Genomic DNA, 20,726 nt, shown 5'->3' with positions numbered 1-20,726 from the left:
GCGGGAAAGCGTTGACTGGGTTAAGGCGAAAACTTTTGGCTTGGACAAAAGTTTCTCGTCTCTTGTTTTGGGGGAAGGGGGAGTGCGAGTATGTGGCTGGGCTTATGATTGCCTTCGGAACGCATCTCCCCCGCCCGGTAGTTGTTTTTCCAGACAGCAGCATAATTTTTGATTGGGTAACTTTTTGTCGAGAGTGGATATCCTTTTTTCGGTTCATTTCTTATGCGGAAAATCCCTCACACGTGGGGTGGGTGGCGCAGTGTGACCTTTTCCACCTGACTTCCGGCGCGGAAAATGCGTTAAAGTTGGTTGAACCATACATAAGAAATGGGGTGGAGGGTGGACTTGGACTGAATCAGTAACTGGGAGGAGGCCTAACCTAAATACCGGAAATGCCCCTTATAATGCGCTTCCGGCTCATGTGAGGGGTCGGCGCAGTACGTGCCCAGACAGCGGGTGGGGGGACACACACCACAGCCGCAGCCACAGCCCAACGGACTCACGGGCAAGCCGTTTTGGCTAATCAAAATGTGCAGCCAACAGCAAAGGGCAATGCGGGCAGAGGGGGAAACGGGGCGTACAGAGGAGTTTTTTGACCGCAGCAAGCCCACACATCCTTGCAACTTTAGTTGCAGCACACGTTCACGCTTTTGAGCTCCATTCAAGTTTGCCGAATATTAAGTTTTTTCCGAAAGTTACTAAATTATTGAGAAAAGTTGGAGGTACTTTTAAATTAGAGCTGGGAAAACGTTTAGCTATTACAAAGAAATTTAGACTTGCTTTGATTCTATTATATTTATTCTTTGGGGAAAAAAAATTCAGCTTGAAGAACAAATACTCAATAAACCTTTCTGTTGAACTGATTTTGAGCTCACCAAAGCGCTAACATTTTGGTACTTTCTTTATAAAATATTTATATTTGACTTTATAAAACCCCTCTTAAATCTCTCATAGCTATGAGGTACCTATTTATAGGTACAATCCATTTACGATATCCTGCAGGCTTTCAGGTTCACTGAGACTTCTCAAATCCCTTCAAATCCCTTCTCAAAAAAAGCTTTAATAATTTCCAGATTTAGTCGTCTGTATATATAAGAAAATAGTGCTTCAGAAAACAGGGAAAACCAACCATTTTTAACTCCTTGTGGTTTCAAAGTTTCCAAATTTGTTCTTAGTTCGCGACTAAATTAGAAAAAAAGCAGTGGAAGGTACATATGTATGTATATAGCTATTAGAATAGCTCCCTTTTATCGTTAAAATATTAATTGATCAAGCGAATATCGAATAAATTGAATTGATTTTAAGGGCATAAGATACATATTGATTCATAAAATAATCTATCATAAAGGAGATACTTACTAAAGCACTTATAATAAGCTCTGGTTGAAATCTTTCATTTTTGTAATTGTACTGTACTGTAAATGTACTGATCAATATGTCTTTTGTTTATCAATCGAATATCGAACCAATTTAAAGCCATAATAAGTTTAATCTTTGAGCGCTCGGATAGGGCATCAAATAAATTAAAATATAAATAAATATTATTTTGACCGGTATGACCCATGGTCTGATTACGATATATTAACTAAAACTAACCTTGAAACAATAATTATAATATCTTAATAATCTTATAAAATTTTACTATGAAAAAGTCTCCTGTAAATTGTTTTTTTTTTTAGCGCTTCTCTACCTCACAAATCTACCTTTTGTTACATTTTTCTCAAAATTTATGCCATTACTAGTATCTCTGATTAAATCTCAATCAACAACAATATTCATTTCTTTCTTCTTGGTGCCTCCCAAAACTGTTGCACTTATGCCGCTTCTTATTATTAACCTATTTTCTATAATCCCCGCCTATCTATAAATAATCATTTACCCTTTCTTTTCTGGTCTTTTCTTTCCATTTTTTTCTGTTCTTTATGGCCCAATCAACTAATCAAAACCTTCTCAGAAAAGCCGCTTATAATTTTCCTTTCAACTTTGGCCCCGGGATTTCGCAGCGAGCTTCACTTCAAGCAAACAAAAGGCCGAGGCAGCATCCTGCGAGCACCAAAAGTCCGCAGCACGTATTTTTAATTAAACTTTGTGCCATACCATTAACCCCTTTATACTTTAGGCTCAGACAGAGTGACCCGCTTTTGACCCCGTCCCTATCACCACTTTCTCTCCCTGACCCGTTGCGTGCCAAGTTTTTGCGGTTAATTATCGATGAGAGAGCGAGCCAGAGAATTGCTCGCATCTGCCAAACGTCCTTGGGGCCCGGCAAGTCGAAAAGTTAAATGAAGTGCAAAGTCGGGCACATTGTTCCCAAAAAATAGTCTCTATACAAAAGGCAAGGGGGAGGGATTGGGGGTCATCAATGGGTTAATAAGCGGCCAGCAGCTGCTTCATCGAAATAATAATGCTGTTGAGTTATTGTTCAACGTGAAATTTACGAGGGTCCTTCCATTCATTATCTTAATAATGCTCGACATAATTTTCCCGCCCTCTCTCTCTCTCCCAGTGAGACTTGGATTATCCTGAGGTCGCGGCACGTTTACGTCTACCCAAAAAATCTACCGCGTATTAATTGTTAAAGTCCTTCGTAGAACTTTTCCTCTGATTTATCCGCGAGTGTCATATGTGTGTGCCTAAACTAATACTAATGATTACCGTTTGCCTAATTTATTGGATTTCTTTGGCACGCAATGGCAGACAGAGGAGGTCCTTTCCTTTCCTTTCCTTTCCCTTTGGCTTGTACTTTTGTCGGGTCATTTATTAATTGCGGTCTGGGCTGTGCGAATGCGTGTGCTAATCTCTTCATTATGCGATTTCATAATGGATTACATTCAAATAAATGTGTGCCTCATTTGCCACATCTTCTCCTTGGACCCTTCCTTGCGGTAATTTCCTTTAATTTCGTTGCCATTTTCCCCTAATGATGCGTCATGAGTGGAATGGGGTTGGGGTTGGGCGCGCTGGGTTAATAGGTCAGCGCGCGTTCCGTTGTTATATTAATGTCTACTAATTTTCGGGCGCTGCCCTTGTAATTGAATCAGATGCATCAGTCGCGTGGTTTATTCGATTTTTGGAGCATTGAAGACTGCTGGGTAGAAATTAAGCATCAGGACATGCAAGCTCTGTAGAGAGGCATACCTCGTAGCTAACCTGCAAAAGCCCACCGCTAACCCACTCTGAGAGATATATTGCCCTTTCTCAAATCCTTTTCGCTGGGAAACCCACTTTCTCCGCACATTTACCTGTGCGACAATTTGTAACCCGAAAAGTGAAAACCATTTAAATAGTCGTAAAAATGTGCGACGACAAGCGACAACCGAAATACAATAAAAGCCAAGCATTGGGAATGGGAAGCCACATCCTCTGAAGAAACATAAGCTCTTCGCCGGGGTGGAGTGGAGTGCGGGGTATCCTTCGGAAGTATCTCTGGCAGCTGCGCTTACAAGTAAGCGGGAAAATTGAAAACTGTTAAGGGAAAAGTGCGCTGGGGATGGGCATCCAGACATTGAGGACAACCAGAACGACAGCGACAAATGGCGCGGGCGCTTGTTCATGAAAATTTAAATTGCAAAATGGCTCCGCCTCCGCCACGAAAAGTGCCTCCCACTTTTGCTAATATTTGTGTTTTAATTACCTGGAAAAGTGTCAGGCCAAGCTCTGGGGCAGAGCCTCTAAAAGCAGTGTCCTAAGGCTCTGAGGCTCTGGAGGCTGGTGGTCTTAGGCTCTGGTGTCCTTTGGAGTTGTGTGCAAATTTGTCCGCCATGCTGTGACGGCAGTTGCCGCCAGTCAATGATTTGCAAGACATTGTCTACTTTTAATTATAATAATTGTTAGCAAAAAATGCTGCAAGAAAGGGAAAGGAAAAAATTGTGTTACATGGAAAATTCTCTTAAAGTTAAAGCATAATTTTCATTCCCCATTGAATTTAAATTGAATTTAAACCCAAAACCTACTTGATCGAATAATATTTCCCATCTACTTCCACAGCTTTCCCTGGGTGAAAATCAAATCGTACGAATAGTAGGCTGTGTCCTGCCTATTATTTCCAGCTCACAAATTTCATGGCTAGCATTTCTCAGTTCGTTTGTGTTGTTCGAGGCAAAAGCATCGCTTACAAAAATCGTTTTTTAAAAATCAAAAAAAATATAAAAAGAAAATTTAATTTAAAAAAACAAAAACAAATAATAAAAGTAAGTGAAAAATTACCTTTCGGATATAAACAAAAAATATTAACATCCAAACATCCTTTTGGTAGATGGCCATGCTTCGCGTGTTCCATCGTGGGTCAAAGGTCAACCACCTATGGGCCGGCTATAGATATCGTGGCTATGCCAAGGATGTCAAGTTCGGACCCGAGGTCCGTGCCATGATGCTGCAAGGCGTCGATGTCCTGGCCGATGCCGTGGCCGTGACCATGGGCCCCAAGGGACGCAACGTCATCATCGAACAGAGCTGGGGCTCGCCGAAGATCACCAAGGACGGCGTGACTGTGGCCAAGTCCATCTCCTTGAAGGACAAGTTCATGAACATTGGCGCCAAGCTGGTCCAGGATGTGGCCAACAACACAAACGAAGAGGCTGGCGATGGCACCACCACCGCCACGGTGCTGGCCCGTGCCATTGCCAAGGAGGGCTTCGAGAAGATCTCGCGTGGCGCCAATCCAGTGGAGATCCGTCGCGGTGTCATGATGGCCATCGACACCGTCAAGGAGAACCTCAAGAAGATGTCGCGTCCGGTGAACACCCCCGAGGAGATCTGCCAGGTGGCCACAATCTCGGCGAACGGCGACCAGTCGGTGGGCAATCTCATCAGCGAGGCCATCAAGAAGGTGGGCCGCGACGGAGTCATCACCGTCAAGGATGGCAAGACCCTCAACGACGAACTGGAGGTCATCGAGGGCATGAAGTTCGACCGTGGCTACATATCGCCGTACTTCATCAATTCCACCAAGGGAGCCAAAGTGGAGTTCCAGGACTCCCTTTTGCTGTTCTGCGAGAAAAAGATCAAGACCACGCAGAGCATTCTGCCCGCTTTGGAGCTGGCCAATGCTCAGCGCAAGCCTTTGGTCTTCATCGCGGAAGATGTGGAGGGCGAAGCCCTCAGCACCTTGGTCCTGAATCGCCTCAAGTCCGGCCTTCAGGTCTGCGCCGTCAAGGCCCCTGGTTTCGGGGACAATCGCAAGGAAACAATAGAGGACATGGCCATTGCCACGGGCGGCATTGTCTTCGGCAATGAGGCGAATCTCGTGCGCCTCGAGGATGTCAAGCTGAGCGATTTCGGACGTGTCGGCGAGGTGGTCGTCACCAAGGACGACACCATGCTGCTGAAGGGCTTGGGCCAGCGTCCCTTGATCGATCGCCGCATTGAGAACTTGCGGGTGGCCATCGCGGAGACCACGTCCTCCTACGAGAAGGAGAAATTTCAGGAGCGCCTGGCTCGTCTCTCGTCGGGCGTGGCCCTGCTGCGTGTCGGCGGTTCTAGCGATGTGGAGGTCAACGAAAAGAAGGACCGTGTGAACGATGCTCTGAACGCCACCCGGGCTGCTGTCGAGGAGGGCATCGTGCCCGGAGGCGGCACTGCTCTCCTACGCTGCATCAGCCGCCTGAACGACGTCAAGGGCGCCAACGAGGATCAAAATATGGGCATCGAAATCATTCGTCGTGCCTTGCGCATGCCCTGCCTCACCATCGCCAAGAATGCTGGCGTCGACGGGGCCATGGTGGTGGCCAAAGTGGAGATCCTCGACGGCGACTATGGCTACGATGCGCTGAAGGGCGATTACACCAATATGATCGAGCGTGGCATCATCGATCCCACCAAGGTGGTGCGCACAGCCATCACGGATGCCGCTGGTGTGGCCTCGCTCTTGACTACCGCCGAGGCCGTGGTCACCGAACTGCCCCTCGAAGATGCTGGAGCTGCCGCCATGGGTGGTATGGGTGGCATGGGAGGGATGGGAGGCATGGGAGGCCTCGGTGGCATGATGTAATAGACACAAACAAAACACTACAGTACGCATAAGCTACACTATGGGCAACACTAAGCTACACTACACATGGTGCTAAACAAGTCTAGATCGTATCTACACTACGCTGCACGAACATCTACTCTATGCAACACAAACAGTTGTTAAACGGGTTTAATCGACAGACACTTACACTGTTATACACAAAACCAATTGCACACTTCAATATTGCATTATTCGTCGTTCTTTCGTGGTATTATATATGGATAATATACATACACACACACGCACACTAAAAGTTAGTTAGGCAGACTGACATTAATTATTTCCTCCCCCTATAAACCAATACTTACACCTTTTATTTGGCCCAATAACCGGCTGTTCGAAACGCGAGCCAAACACATACAAACAATGCTCGGACACACATACATATTATGGCGCAATCACATAATGACATAATGGTGGTTTCCAATACGATCGACTTTGTTTAGTTTGGAAAGTACAATGCAACTTTAGCTCACATATTACGCAACTAAACTAATACACAACAACACAAACATTTTATTGTTCAATTCAAGTGTGCTCTTAATAAATGTTTTTACAATGCATGAAATAAAATTTTGTTTATATTGGGAATTATTGCGATGGTAATGCCTTAACCTTTAATCGATTATCCTTTTCAAAATTTTATGCATCGATTGTTCGGGTGGGATCTATTCTCAATATTTTTTCACGCTGAATTTTCTAGATGCCTTAAAAGTCTCACTTCAAAAAATCTAAATAATGAAAAACTAGTGAAATAGACCGAATAGAATCGAATAAAATGCACAAATTTTTGCACAACAAAATTCTGTTCAGCTTAAGTTTTAGACTTAATTATGCATTCTATACAAAGCTTTCCAAAATCAAGACAAAATATTCAGTATTAATAAATGGAAAATACCAATAAAATCTCTGGCAAAGACAGTATAAATAGTAAAATACAGAAGACATTTGTTTTGGTAAGCGATAGCTGGGTAGCCTTTAAACGACTATTTTAAAATTGATTTGGTACACGATTTTGTGCGGATGGCTTTTAAAAGTGGCTCCAGACTCTTTTACATTTTTTTTTAAGCCAGAGTCTGAGATGGATTACGTGGTTTTGACAAAGACAATATAAATATTTATGTTTGTATATTAATATTGTTTTTGGTTTGCCGTTTATTTGTTTATTTCTTTATTTACGACAATTTCCCATCCATTTTTTCTCACCGCATGTTTTTATACAATATTCAGCCGATAACTTCCCAAAGCAACCCTGAATAATTGACATTTAAAATGACGTAATAATTATTTAAAGAAAAGAATAAAATAATGACAAAATTATATTAATTTATAGCCTAAAACAAACCTTTTTTAATATATGGGAATTAAGAAAAATTTCCTTAAAAACCCCATCCCCAGTTTATTGGGCACCCAAGAAGGACTAACCCCTAAAGGATGCTGCGGAGGAAACCGTGTCCGGATGACCGACTCGACATATTTGTTAATGTTTCCTTCTCTCCGCTTTTTGGTTTCATTTTTCCTATGTTTTTGCCATTTATCTGTATCCTGGGGCAGGGGCACAGTCCTCGACTTTCTCTGACAGTCTGCTTTGGCCAGGAAAGTGTACTTCTACACATGTCCTTTGTCCGTTGTCCTCTGCCTTGTTGTGTTAACCACTTGTTGTAGTTTTTGCATTGTCCTGTCTCTGTGTTTCCTCCGGGTTCCTTCCGTTCTTCCGTTTGTTGTTTTGCATTTCGCTATGAAATATTACAGAGTCAGGGACAATGGACCCCAATGGACTGACTTTTGGGCGCTTCTAATTGTCCTGAAGAGCCACCGCCACTTGACTTTCATGCATTTTCTGCTTAACATTTTGACATTTATAATGGGATTCTGGCATCTGCAAAGAAAGAGATCCATTTGGAAGGATAGCCTTGCGCCTAAGCGTATGCAAAAAAGGAAAAACACTTGAGGCATGGGGCTGAATGCTGCACCTCATCGTCATCCACCCAAAAAACGACGGAGGCGAAGCAAAATCTTCTGGTGCCCCGTGGGTCCTCATGCAAAGTGGGTAACAGAGCGTGCTTAGCAATCTCATTCCTTCAGGCTCTCCACCACGTCCCCCTCGCCCGTTCAAGCTCTACATAAGGCATGTCGTGCATTATACCCGCGGCTCATCCTTGATGCTGTCTTCCACTCGAGTTGCAACATCCTGCCTCGGCCTCAGCATCAGCCTCAGCCTCAGCCTTATTCTTGGCTCTTCTGCACCTCTGGCTGTTTATGTTGTCAACGCAAATTGCACTTTCAGCTTTCCGTGTGATGTTCAAGTGTCTGTTAAGCAGCAGATGATGATCCCACACCCACACACCCACGTGTCTTAATGATGCTACAAGAGATGTTGCATCCTACAAGGCGACGAGCGAGCGAGCCCAAGGGTCCACTCGCATTGGCCTGAACAATGCGCCACTTAATTATGAAAAAGGCCGCGTCGAGTGTCGGCCAGCGTCCGTCCAGAGTCCTGTGTTCTGTGTCCTGTGTCGTGACACCATAACGCCCCATCTAACGGCAGATTTACGACACTGGCTAATCCTCGCTCGCTTAGCGCATTAAATCAGCTCCGAAATGGCCATAAAATTGGCCTCCAGCTTGCCCCCGACCTCCTGCCTACACATGGCAAACATTTCAAAAAATTGACAATTTATTGCAACTGTCGTGGGTCGCAGGGTAGGGGAAACGCAGGGAAAATAAAAATATTTCCACGCCACGGAAAGGGAAATTAAAGTAAGTAAAGTTTTCTTTTGTTTGCGCCACGAATTTTTTATACTCTGGGGGCTAAAATGGTAGAGGGTTATAAGACAAAAATATATCTAGGCGTAATTAATGATGATCGATGTTTAAATAGAAATTAGAGACATATAACTTATTCAAATATCGTTGTCGGTGTCACAAAGCCTTTCAAATACATTTTTTTCTTATCTAAAACTATCGAATATAATCGATAAACACAAAAACATATTTTAATCCTTTTGCAAATGATGGAAATATCATAAATAAATATTTCATTCATAGAAAACTGTAGAAACACCAAACTATATTTTCCTGCACATTTGACCGATATTTGTTTATCAATTAAAACTAAAATATATCGATAAATTATTTTGAAATGTACTAAAAGTTCCAATTAAAATGTATTGAAATATAAAACTAATACTTTATTTTAAAATATTTCCTTTCTTTCTAATGTCTTAATTTGTTTCTAAAATATAATTCCATTATTTCTCTTCTACTCGAATTCCGTTAGTTACTTTTTTAGATCTGCTAAAAACTCTTAAATTTCACATAAAAATGTAGAGGAATTTAACTCTATTCTTCTGTACATTTGAACCACATTTTTGTATCAAATATAAATTATTTATCTTTAATTATATTTTCCTAATTAGTGAAAATGCCATGAAACAGTTTTGTTCAATTATTAGTATTGAAGTATAAAATTAATAATTTTTGTATATATATTTCATTTTTTTAAGTGCCTTAATTTATTTTTATAAGCATTATACAGTATTTCCCTTTTACTCGAAATCCTTTAGTTATTTCCTTAGATCTGCTAAAAACCTTCTCATTCCTCTAAAGCTTTTAAAACACTTTTGTTCGCTCTACAACTATTAAAAACTCCACAACATATCTTCAAAGAGCTGAAAATTAACAAAGGAGCCCCACAAAAATCTCTGGTCACTGTCATTCGCCTGGGGACATAGTTCATACCAAAGTTGTCCCTGTCCCGAAGCATCTGGCTACCGTTTTCTGTGTTAGATTTATATTGCATTTGATTTTGATTTTGATTTTTGTTTGCCAGTACTCGTAACACTCGTTTGTGGTGTGTATGCATGCAAAATGCCGTTCCGTTGCATTTTCCCCTGCCCTGGTACTCGCGTACGAGTATGCAAAATACATCTACAATATGGCCATTGTTATGATTTATATGGCAGAAATATTTCAGGCGCGTTTCCTGCCAATGTTTGCCCTTTTACAAACGAGAGACCATGTGAGAGTCGCGTCGTGTCGTGCGGTGGGCGGAAAAAGAGTAATGGAGGGAGGGGTGGGGGAGGGCCACCGCGACTACAAAATATTTTGTTTAAGCCTGGCCAAATTCAATTTCAATTTGCACCCCATCAAAAGACAAACAAAAGTCTTTGAACTCTAGCCGTAAACATATATATTTGGGGGATATATTTTGGGATATTTTTTTCTTGGCAGTCCCCCAGTCTGGAAAACCGGGCGAGCAGCATGTGGCGAGAGCAACTGTGACTTCGACTTTTCGTGTCAGTTGCAGCGGCAGAAACAGCAGCTTTTAGGGGCGTCCTGTCTGGGGGGGCCCCGTCGAAAATGTTGTCGCCTTTCGCTGGGATTTTCCCCATAAACAAATTTATGCGGAGGGTGGGTGTTGGAACTGTGAATCGTAATTGAATTTCATGTTTCTGCGCCTTCAACTCTTTGATGTTTAAAGGATCTGTTCAGTGCGGGTCTCCTAATGGATATACAAGAAGAAAGCTGCTAAACTAAAGGCCAAGATTGTTATACGAAAGTAGCCCTTGCGGCCGTGCTATTTATAAGCGGAAATGGCAATCGCCCACACACCGACACCGACACACGGCGTTCCCATTGCTGGACCCATCTGCCCGCCGCCCACTCAGGAAATGCAACTGTTGCCCGCCCTCACATTTGAGTTTTGGATTGCATTGTACTCGTCACTCCCCGCCCACGCTGCAGGGGGAGGGGTTTTTTGTGTCCTGGTCACCAAGTGGCATGCGTTTCTAATTTCCTGACTGGCCCTCCCCTGTCATCCCCGGGCCACCGTTTGTCCTGGCATTTCGAAATTGCAACTCAGTCAAAATTATAAAACGAGATTTTTGGGGCTTACCCGGTTTTTAATGCGTGTTGCTGTGTGTGCCCTGCCAGTTGGGACTTGCCCCAAGGGACTGCCCCTTTGCCCTTGTATTACGATTAATTGAATTTGCGATGGCATTGCGAGCCAACTGACTGACAGACAGCCTGCCTGACGGACAGATACTCGTTTGAGAGGACTATGACTGCTGATGATGATGCATGAGGCTCTAGAATAGCAGATGGATATATACATGGTTTATTAAAGAAAACTACTGCTCCCACAGTTTAAATAGTTTTTGCATACATATATGTAAAGGGATAGTATACGTTATAGTTGTTGCTTATTTTGTATTTTTAAATTAAATATTTGCACGGTCGTTATGTTAGTCATTTCAGCAATTTCAATCCAATACATACCGAGTGATAAGGAAGTGAATTAAAGATCAAAATGTTGCCCCAATTGGTGTGCCTTTTTCTCTTTTGATCTGAACGTTACAGAAAACGTTTAGGGATGCTTTTTACGTATATGTATGTATATTGTATATCTAAATCTATGTGAATCTAAATTAAAAAATACTAAAGAAGAAAAACCCTGACCCCCGACTAGTTGCACTTCAATTTAAGTATGTATTTATGAAAAAAATGGAAATATTAAAATGGATGAGTAAAATTTGAATTAAATATATTTTATAATTAAAATAAATATATTTAATATTTAAATAAAATATTTTCATATTTCAATCAAATAAATTTTCTACAAATGTACTATAATATTTTTATTCTAGCTTGTTTTTTAGTTAGATGAAATATGAGCCCAATTAAAAATAATTTTGTATGCATTTAAATATTAAAACAAATTGAATTGTATTTAATTTTACAATTTTTGTATACAAATAATAATTAATGCAGCGCTTTGAAAAGAATTGGTCATATGTTTACTTTAATTTTAAGTTCCTGATAAAAAAAATACCATTACTTTGGGTTTATAAATTTGTTTTAAATAAATACAAATAAAAATTAGGAACTATTTATTTTTTACAGATTTATTTTTACCTTGCTTGATTGCTATTGCAAATCCATGAGTCCATGTCATTGATCGCCAGTGTAGAGACTATGGAAATGGAATGAAATATAGTGCAAAATGTGGCTTTCTTTAAAAATAGCATTGCGATCTTAGCTCAGCAAAGAACCCCCTTCACAGCATTAATCCTGGCGACTCAGCCGCCCTCGATATGCTGCTGATCCCAAGAATTCAAGAGCCTGAAAATCCGTATAAAACGTAAGAGGGGGGAAAGGCGTGGCGTACAATCAACTGCATTGATTGCAATGGACAGCAATTACCGCAGAGGTTTCGCCACTTTTTTCGAATTAATTGACGCCTGCCGGCGGCCAGGACTTCAATGGACTTTCAGTGCCGACCAAAAAATGTCAGCCAACAGCCAACAGACAATTAATCAATTTGCTGCTTAATTATGATGTTGAAGGCTGTAAAATCACGGAGAAAACAAACAACCAACAGAGCTATGAAGTAGTAACAGAAGTCAAAGGTTAATTACAATAAAAATGAGTGCTGGAAAGTGCCGAAAGTTTCCTTAAATTTCTCTCCTTAAAGGAGACCAGATTAAAATCCCATCAATTTGGAAATGGATACTAGGTTGGAAAAGTGTTTTTCATCTTGGTATCAGCCAGAGCCCGATGTCAGCTGCTGGAAGCAAAAGGCGACATGACAACTTGGGCGGGCTTCATGTTGCATTCAGCCAGCGGGGGCGTCAGCTGGCGCCACATATCACGATACTACACGCCCCCCACCCCCAAGCACCGACCAGTTTTGCCCCCCTAACCTTCCAACGAAAACCCGTCTCTGAGCTCTGGCATTTTGCCTCATTCTGTATGCACTCAACGCATTAAGTGGCGACATGTGTTACACTGAAGACAGGCGACACTCATGGAGGCAGCAACATCAAGGCAAAACACATTCGTGCAGCAGCAGCACCAAAAAGAAAGCCCCATGTAGGCAGAAACGGGTGTAGGGGGCGTGTTCCTGGGGCTATGTTAGTGGGGTGTTAATAGAATCCATTTCGGTACTGGGCTGCATTCTAATGCATTCAGTGGACCATTCGGCTCCAAGGCAGGACATTAATCAACAGAAAATGAAACCAAAAACGCAAAAACTGAATGCCAATGAAATCAATTTCTTCTCGTTTCGTCCAGGAAAATTGTTTCAGATTTTGCTGCTGAATTTCTTGCTAATTAAGTGGCGTCATCGTCATGCCAACTGCAGGCCACAGCAGGACGGCAAATCATCAAATGAGAAATTAACTTCGAAATTGGAAACCGCACCAGCAGCAGCAGCAACAGTAGATGCCACAGAGATGGATCTCATGCCGAGTCTCATTAAGTCAGGGCTATAGGAAACTTTTAACTCCCCTTAGAGCCAGCATTTCATCGCAATTCATTTATTAAACAGGAAAAACAATTTGCTTTTGGCAGAAAAAGTCACGTAGGAAATGCATAAAAATTCCCTAAAATAAAGTAAAGACAGACCATGCATTTATGCAAAATGTAGGAGACATTCGGGTACCATTGTATGGTACCTTCTTCCGCTGTGCGTGTGCCACTAATTTAGAAGCGAAAGGAAAATGTTTTCCCTTTTTTCTTTTTTTCCGTCTTCTAGCACGCACCTCGTATAAAAGTTTTTCCCGTAGATGGCATTGCATGTCCAAAATAGTTGCCCAAGTTTGCTGCTTTGCATAATTTACAGGGCATTTACCTTGGAGCGATAAAAGGGAGACCCCAAGACCCGAAGACCCGAATAAAGTACCTCCATTTTATCAGCATTTTCATTTGAAACCATTTTCCAGGATACCGCAAACAGGTGGGTGTGCTGAGGCGTATCCAATGACTAATTAAAAGGAAATTTCTGCAGCTGTGGTCTGGCCATCCCTTGGATTGCATCATCCATCATCATCCACACAATTCTGCACTGTTAAAACATAAATTTTCCTGAGTCTCCACAACAATTTGGTTAACGAGAACGGCTGCATCTCATGTTTCCGCATGTTAGCATAATTTTGCTGTCGGTTTTAGGGCCCTGAGTGGAGTGGAAAGGCCATGGCTGGATGGTTATTAAAATTGCATAGAAGAGACCTCAGCAGAGGAGTCTGAGGGGCATAGAAGAGACCTCAGCAGAGGAGTCTGACAGGCATGGAAGAGACCTCAGCAGAGGAGTCTGACAGGCACAGGGAATCTCAGAGAACAGAGCCGTTTCATGAAAATATGAGAGAACCTATTGCCTTGAGTTTTCTTTCAGGGGAAACATTCCAAAATCCAATCTATATTCCGTTCGAAACCAGGCACCCAGTTGAAGAAAAACGCCAACAAGCAACAGCATCCGAGAAAATGTCACACAATTTTGGGTCAAAAGGAGGTTCGTAAACGAAATTTGAAATCAAAATCGATGGAATGTCCATCAGTAAGTAATTCCATCTGATTCCAGCTTTAAATGGCTTTGGCAAGCAATCACCATATTGCCAGATTGGGATTGGTGCGGGAACTGGTCTGGTCATCGGATACGTTTTCTTCAAGGCCAGTAAGTCCGTGGCCATTGCAGCAGGAGCATCGATACTGATTGTGCAGCTGGCAATGGAATCTGGATTGGTGAATTTCGAAGTCGAAACGATCGTGATGCACGGGCACCAACTAAATCCAGGCAACATCCATGTGATGCCAAACATTGCCTCTTCAAATTCTTGGGAGGCGATAACAGAACAGCTGACAAAGGCCCGTGATTTTTTGGCTGGAAGTCAACGCATGTGCGTTGCCATGCTCGGCGGCTTCTTGGTGGGTTTTGGACTGGCCTGAGCATAATTTAATATATAATTTTTTTTTAAATGTTTAAATTAAAGTATAAACCAGGGAAATGTAGGCAAAAACCTCGAAAATATTATGGAGTATTCTTTAAACCAATCTTTTGGTTTTGATTCTCAGATATCTGTCAGTTATATGGCTTCCATCTGCATCTAAATTAATGCTCCGAAACAGACAAACCATTTAACTCGACACGGACCACCCCGTGGCAGCCACAAAGCTGCGTTCCTCACTTGCAACTAACAACGTGGTTCGCCCCCTTCAACTCTCGCCCTGTCTCCTATGGCTCACCGCAGTTAATTTGTTGTACTGGTCCGCACAAACAAATACTCGTACTCGTGTCCGTTCTCGTAAAACAGCAAATGGGAGTGCATCTCGTTTGCTTTGAACCAACTCTGAGCTAAACTCTTTATCCACTGACGGACACTGGGGCCCTGGTCACTGACTGTTTTCAAATTTACAACATGTCAACAGGCATCAGGCATCCAGCAACGGGTTCCACAGATTCTCCATGTGCTGTTTCCATTGCGCTCTCATCACATTAAACATATGGTCGGAAGGGTCGGAATGGTGGCGTTTAGAATTGTTTGAATAAGTATTACGCATACGCACACGTTGACTTTCTTTGCTGTGTGTATTTTTGTAGGGAAAAGTTTATACTAAGGAGAACCCTAAAACTCAATTTGCCAGCATGCAATCATGTAAAACTTAACGCACAATTGACTCTACCAAAGGAAGTGGAAGCATTTTGCAGTTGTGCAAAGTGGAAAGTACAGTTGTGCTTGCAATATATAAGTTATTCATGAATAATGTTGTGGTCGAAGATGTATTGTGCTTTGAGCAAAGATTGAAACTATTCTGGGTTCCGAAAAAGACATTAAATCTTTTGACTGAAAATCTATAAGAAAATCTACAGTTTTGGGAAAATTTCGAGGTAAATCTTTTTTATCTTAATTTATTTATTAAGTTTTAAAGGCTTTTTTATTATTTTTTTTTTGTATTTCTAAATTTTGTTCTCTTTTTTTATGTTATTTATTATGTTTTATATATGCCTTTTCATTAAGTTGTTTGGCCAGTATTTTTTATTCTATTATGCTTTAATTTCAGTTTTTCAAACTTTTAATAATTATATTTTATTTTCTACTTTTTTTGTTTAGTTTTAGTTTTAGTTATTACATTTTTTATTTATTCAGTAGTATTTAATTTTAAAATTATTAATTTTTTAAAAGTACAGTTTTGTGGCATTTTTTATTATTTCTTATCGCATGGTATATTTAATTTATTAGTTTTTATATTTTTGTACATTGTTTTATTTCATCTTTAATTTTTAAGTTTATCTAATATATATTTTGTATTTACTTATTTATTTGTACAATTTTGTTTAGTATTGAATTTGAATTTATTCTAAGAGAGTTTTTATACCCGATACTCAAAATAAGTATTGGGGTATATTAGATTTGTGGTAAAAGTGGATGTGTGTAACGTCCAGAAGGAATCGTTTCCGACCCCATAAAGTATATATATTCTTGATCAGCATCAATAGCCGAGTCGATTGAGCCCTGTCTGTCTGTCCGTCTGTCCGTCCGTCCGTCTGTCCGTCCCTATTAGCGCCTAGTGCTCAAAGACTATAAGAGCTAGAGTAACGATGTTTTGGATCCAGACTTCTGTGATAAAGCACTGCTACAAAAATATTTCAAAACTTCGCCCCGCCCACTTCCGCCCCCACAAGGACGAAAATCTATGGCATCCACAATTTTAAAGATATGAGAAAACCAAAAACGTAGAATTGTAGAGAATGACCATATCTTTAAGACTGCGGATCGTATTATTATTATAGCCAGCATCAAGAAAACAATTTCATTTTTTCTCGCCCTGTCTCTCTCTAACACACACGTAGCATAGGCGGCTTTGCTTAGAGTAAAACATTAGCGCCTAGATCTCAGAGACTACAAAAGCTAGAGCAACCAAATTTGGTATCCACACTCCTAATATATCGGACCGAGACGAGTTTGTTTCAAAATTTCGCCACACCCCCTTCCGCCCCCGCAAAGGACGAAAATCTGGGGATATTCAAAAATCTCAGAGACTATTAAGGCTAGAGTAACCAAATTTCGTATCCGCACTCCTGTTAGATCTTACTATAAAACGTGTATCTCAAAATTTCACCTCACCCCCTTCCGCCCACACAAAGAACGAAAATCTGTTGCATCCACAATATGCACATTCGAGAAAACTAAAAACGCAGAATCAAAGATAATGACCATATCTATCAGTTTGCTGAATCTGGACCAGATCAGATAATTTTTATAGCCAAAAGGAGCAAATCAATTTGCACTGGCTACGCAGCGCCCGACGTCACGCTTAGACTGATTTTCTGTCTCTCTCGCACGCACTCTTTGTCGTGTCGTTTAAGATTAGCGGCGTCTGCCGGAGGAGAGCCATACTGACTTAGTATCGGGTATAACTGTAGAGTTGCGGTGTCCGCAGCAACTCACAACGTTCCCACTCGTTATAACTACATTTTGGCATAACTTCTTCCTACATTGAGAATGCCTATAAATACTTTTTAAACATCTCTCTCTCTAAAGCCTTACATCCACCGAAAATATGAATATTAAATCCCTCAAAGCAAAGTACAGTTGTGTGCGATAACTTGTCGATGGCAGGGAAGTTTCACCTTTTTTCATGGCCACATACTCGTAATGCTTTCAAGAATAACCCATCATTTGGGGTGATCTGAAAAACTCTTCAACTTTTGCATACAAAATGGAAATCCTTCACAGAACTCACGTAATGTAAGTATACAGAAAAACACCTACATTAAACTATAGCCATAAAAAATCAAAGTAAAAAAAGAATAAAACGGGTAAAAGAATTGTGGGGAAAGTAAAGTAAAGGAAATTTCCTCGGGCAAAAGATTTTACCGCATGGCAAACACGTTTCGCATTGAAACGTTACGTTACTTCGAGGATTCGTCGTGTGTGGGTGTCTGAGGGGGTTGTGAGGGGGGATGTGGGGTGTTCTTGAGCTCTACGTTTTATGGTCAAGTTGCAAGTTACTGTTTCATTTATATTTCATGTGTGGGTGTGTGGTCTTTGTTTTCCAGCAGAACGAGTATCAGACAGTTTTCACATTTTACTTTTCCTATTAATGTCAATTTAAATGTTGAAACACTTTAGTTTTCCTTTTTGCTTTGTTTTTTCTTTTGTGCCAAAGAATCCCCAATGGGGCCCGGGTCTGAGGTTGAGATATTGTTCTGGACGAAAGCACTTAAAGCACTGCATTACTCGCCCGGCTAGATTATCGGTAGGAAAAATAGTTGAATGCCCCATGCTACCCGTTACCTCTGCATTTCCCGCAGTCATTTGTGGCAATTTGCGTGCTCATTGTTAATTTGATTTTCAGTTTGCGATAAGCGTCGGGGGAAAACACCTCGAAAACGAGAGGCAGATAGGGAGAGAGTGAGAGAGAGCTCTACTCTGAAGTCCTTTGCTATTTGGAGAGGTTAGGGCGTGGCCTGGCCGCATAATTGAACGATAAATTAAATAAAAGCCCGTGGAAAAAAGACCCAAAAATCGAAATGCATTCAAGCGTAGTTTTTGCATTCCAATTGAACTGTTCAAATGGAACTAGAACTGCAGAAGTGCACTTTTTGGGTGTTTGAAACACTCCGAAAACCTCCTTTGAATCAAGTCTTTCCTTCATGAAAATTCTATTGAAAACCTTCATATTGTACAGCTTAATTACCAACCACTCAAACTAAATATTTATGCAACAAATTCCAAGAAAGTCAATATTTCTATTATGCATTCGCAATTATTATTTTGATATTACAAATAAAATAACTCTGGAAGCTGGCTAGTTTCGAAACGCATTACAAATCAATTTTACTGTGAAATTCGTTCATCAATAATTGAATATTTGTCTACCTGAGGCATTCGAAAATTAATTAAAACAAAAGCAAATAGCAATCGCTTTGAAAATGCCACCAAAAATATTGTTGGCTAATTGATAGGCGGGAAAATTCGCATGACTTTTTCAGACAATTTAAAACCGTTTAATGGTTTTTCATTAATTTAAGCCTCGTCAAATATTTAAGTCTGGCAATTTGACAAAAAAAAAACACACACACACACACACAGTGTTAACTCTTGCATGGGCCAAGGCCTGGGCCTTTGATGTTCTGTCGGCACGGTCTGGCGGTCATTTTCACAGTTGAGCGGAAGCTGAGAGTGTGAGAAGTGCATAGAGAAAGAGAGGAGTATGAAATGTGCATAGAAGACACCCCACCAGGAAACACCGTTTTCGGGCAAGTATCAAAAGGTAATGCTTTGAATTTCCTTTCACGGGAAATCCATTTCATATTTTATTCGGCATAAGTTATCCCAATCGAAAAAAAGCCTTAAATTCCGAGAAAATGTCTAACAGTATTCTGACAAAAGATGGTTCGTAAACAAAATTCAAAATAAAAATCAATAGAATGCCCATCGGTAACTGTCTGACCTCTGCTCTTGAAGGCTTCAGCAGGCTGTCACCGTACACCCAGATTGCCATTGGCGCTGGCACGGGTTTCGTCACGGGATACGTGCTGCTCAAGGCCAGCCAGACCGTGGCCGTTGTGGCAGGAGCATCGATCCTGGTTGCACAGCTGGCCATCCAGGCGGGAGTGATAAAAACAAGCGCCGTAGAAACGATCGTGCCGCAAAGGAACCAATCTAACCAAGGACGTAGTGTCCGTGTGCTGCCAACCGTCCCCAATCCCCAGTCCACGGAGGCGAGAATGGAACAGTTGACAAAGGTCTATGAAATAGTGGCTGGGAGTAGCCGGCTGTGCGTGGCCATGTTCGGCGGCTTCTTGGTGGGTTTTGGCCTGGCCTAAATCCAAATGTATAGTTTATTTATACATATAAATCCTTCTGTAAATACATTATACTCTTTTACAGTGTTTAAATTAAAGTATGTTAATTTTATTCCGCCTTTTGATTATAATCCAGTGAAACTTTCCATAACAAAAGCCTTGAACATTTCATAGAAATGCTCTTAACAAATAGGCGGCTCACACACACGCACATTAAAAAGTTTTTTGCATTCTCGCAAAAACTTGAAAGTTGTAACAACATTTTCATGCGCTTTTAAACATTTCAATTTTCCCCAGTTACCGCAGAGAGAGAGAAAGAGAGAGAGAGAGGGTGAAAATTTATGCATAAGCAAAAGTTTTTCGTAAAACCAAGGCAATACCTTGCGAACAGGATCACATTTTCATGAATAAGACCTCCCACCATTCCTCCATGCTCTTCTGTAAGCAATAATTTCTCAATTTATTGCTAATATCGATCAAATTCATTTGATAAATATTCATTTATTGCATTAGCTTCTCGGCCAGAATAGGAATGCCTGACCGTCACGTTTGGACAACTATTTGACATGTGGCCGGTGGTAGTCGCATTTTTATCTGTTTTCTTGCATCCTGCATCCTGCATCCTATGCGGAAGATGTGTGCAGAACCAGAAATAACGCAAAACCAATTTAAATCGAAACCGAAACTCTGAAAAATTCTGAACCCACACACACATCCGCAATCGGGCACGTACCGTATGCGGGGGAACACATGTCGTATGAGCAATAAAATTTGCATTTCCAAAAAGCCACACACACAATTTTTGTGATATTTTTTCCTTTTTTCGCATTGGAAATCGAATTTAAAAGTCTGAAATGGAAAATTACCACTAGAAAAGCTAGTTTAATTTGACATTTTGATTATGCAAATAATAGATAATCCCAATTGCGGACGGGGTCTTGAATTAATTGAAAGAGCTACTCCTCTGGTGGTCCGGCCAGTCGGAAGATAAATGAAGTTGAAAGTTTGCCTTGTGATTAGCATTTGATTTCGATTGCAGGAGCGTGGCGGAATGGGGGAGTGGCAAGTGGCAAGTGGAGGAGTGCAGCAGTGGCAAGTTTTTCGAATGAGGTCGAAAGTAGGAGCTGC

At 41.2% G+C, this 20,726-nt stretch overlaps 3 protein-coding genes across 3 annotated transcripts; all 3 read left to right on the top strand.

The window, feature by feature from the left end:
* Nucleotides 1-4,255: 4,255 nt before the first annotated feature.
* Nucleotides 4,256-6,583, top strand: LOC108163633 (60 kDa heat shock protein homolog 2, mitochondrial). Its single transcript, XM_017299042.2, has one exon. The coding sequence runs from the start codon at nucleotides 4,256-4,258 to the stop codon at nucleotides 5,987-5,989; it is 1,734 nt and encodes a 577-aa protein (XP_017154531.1). The 3' UTR covers nucleotides 5,990-6,583.
* Nucleotides 6,584-14,163: 7,580 nt separating this feature from the next.
* LOC108161490 lies at nucleotides 14,164-14,814 on the top strand. Its single transcript, XM_017295763.2, has 2 exons — nucleotides 14,164-14,300; nucleotides 14,370-14,814. The coding sequence occupies exons 1-2, from the start codon at nucleotides 14,273-14,275 to the stop codon at nucleotides 14,732-14,734; spliced, it is 393 nt and encodes a 130-aa protein (XP_017151252.1). The 5' UTR covers nucleotides 14,164-14,272; the 3' UTR covers nucleotides 14,735-14,814.
* Nucleotides 14,815-19,079: 4,265 nt separating this feature from the next.
* Nucleotides 19,080-19,687, top strand: LOC108161593. Its single transcript, XM_017295879.2, has 2 exons — nucleotides 19,080-19,185; nucleotides 19,258-19,687. Exons 1-2 carry the CDS (start codon nucleotides 19,158-19,160, stop codon nucleotides 19,617-19,619), a joined length of 390 nt encoding a protein of 129 aa, XP_017151368.1. The 5' UTR covers nucleotides 19,080-19,157; the 3' UTR covers nucleotides 19,620-19,687.
* Nucleotides 19,688-20,726: the final 1,039 nt, after the last annotated feature.

This window comes from Drosophila miranda, chromosome 4 (assembly GCF_003369915.1).
Source record: "Drosophila miranda strain MSH22 chromosome 4, D.miranda_PacBio2.1, whole genome shotgun sequence".
Classification (NCBI taxonomy): Eukaryota; Metazoa; Arthropoda; class Insecta; order Diptera; family Drosophilidae; genus Drosophila; species Drosophila miranda.
Note: the sequence above shows the minus strand (reverse complement) of the source record. Positions and strands in the feature narration are given on the sequence as shown.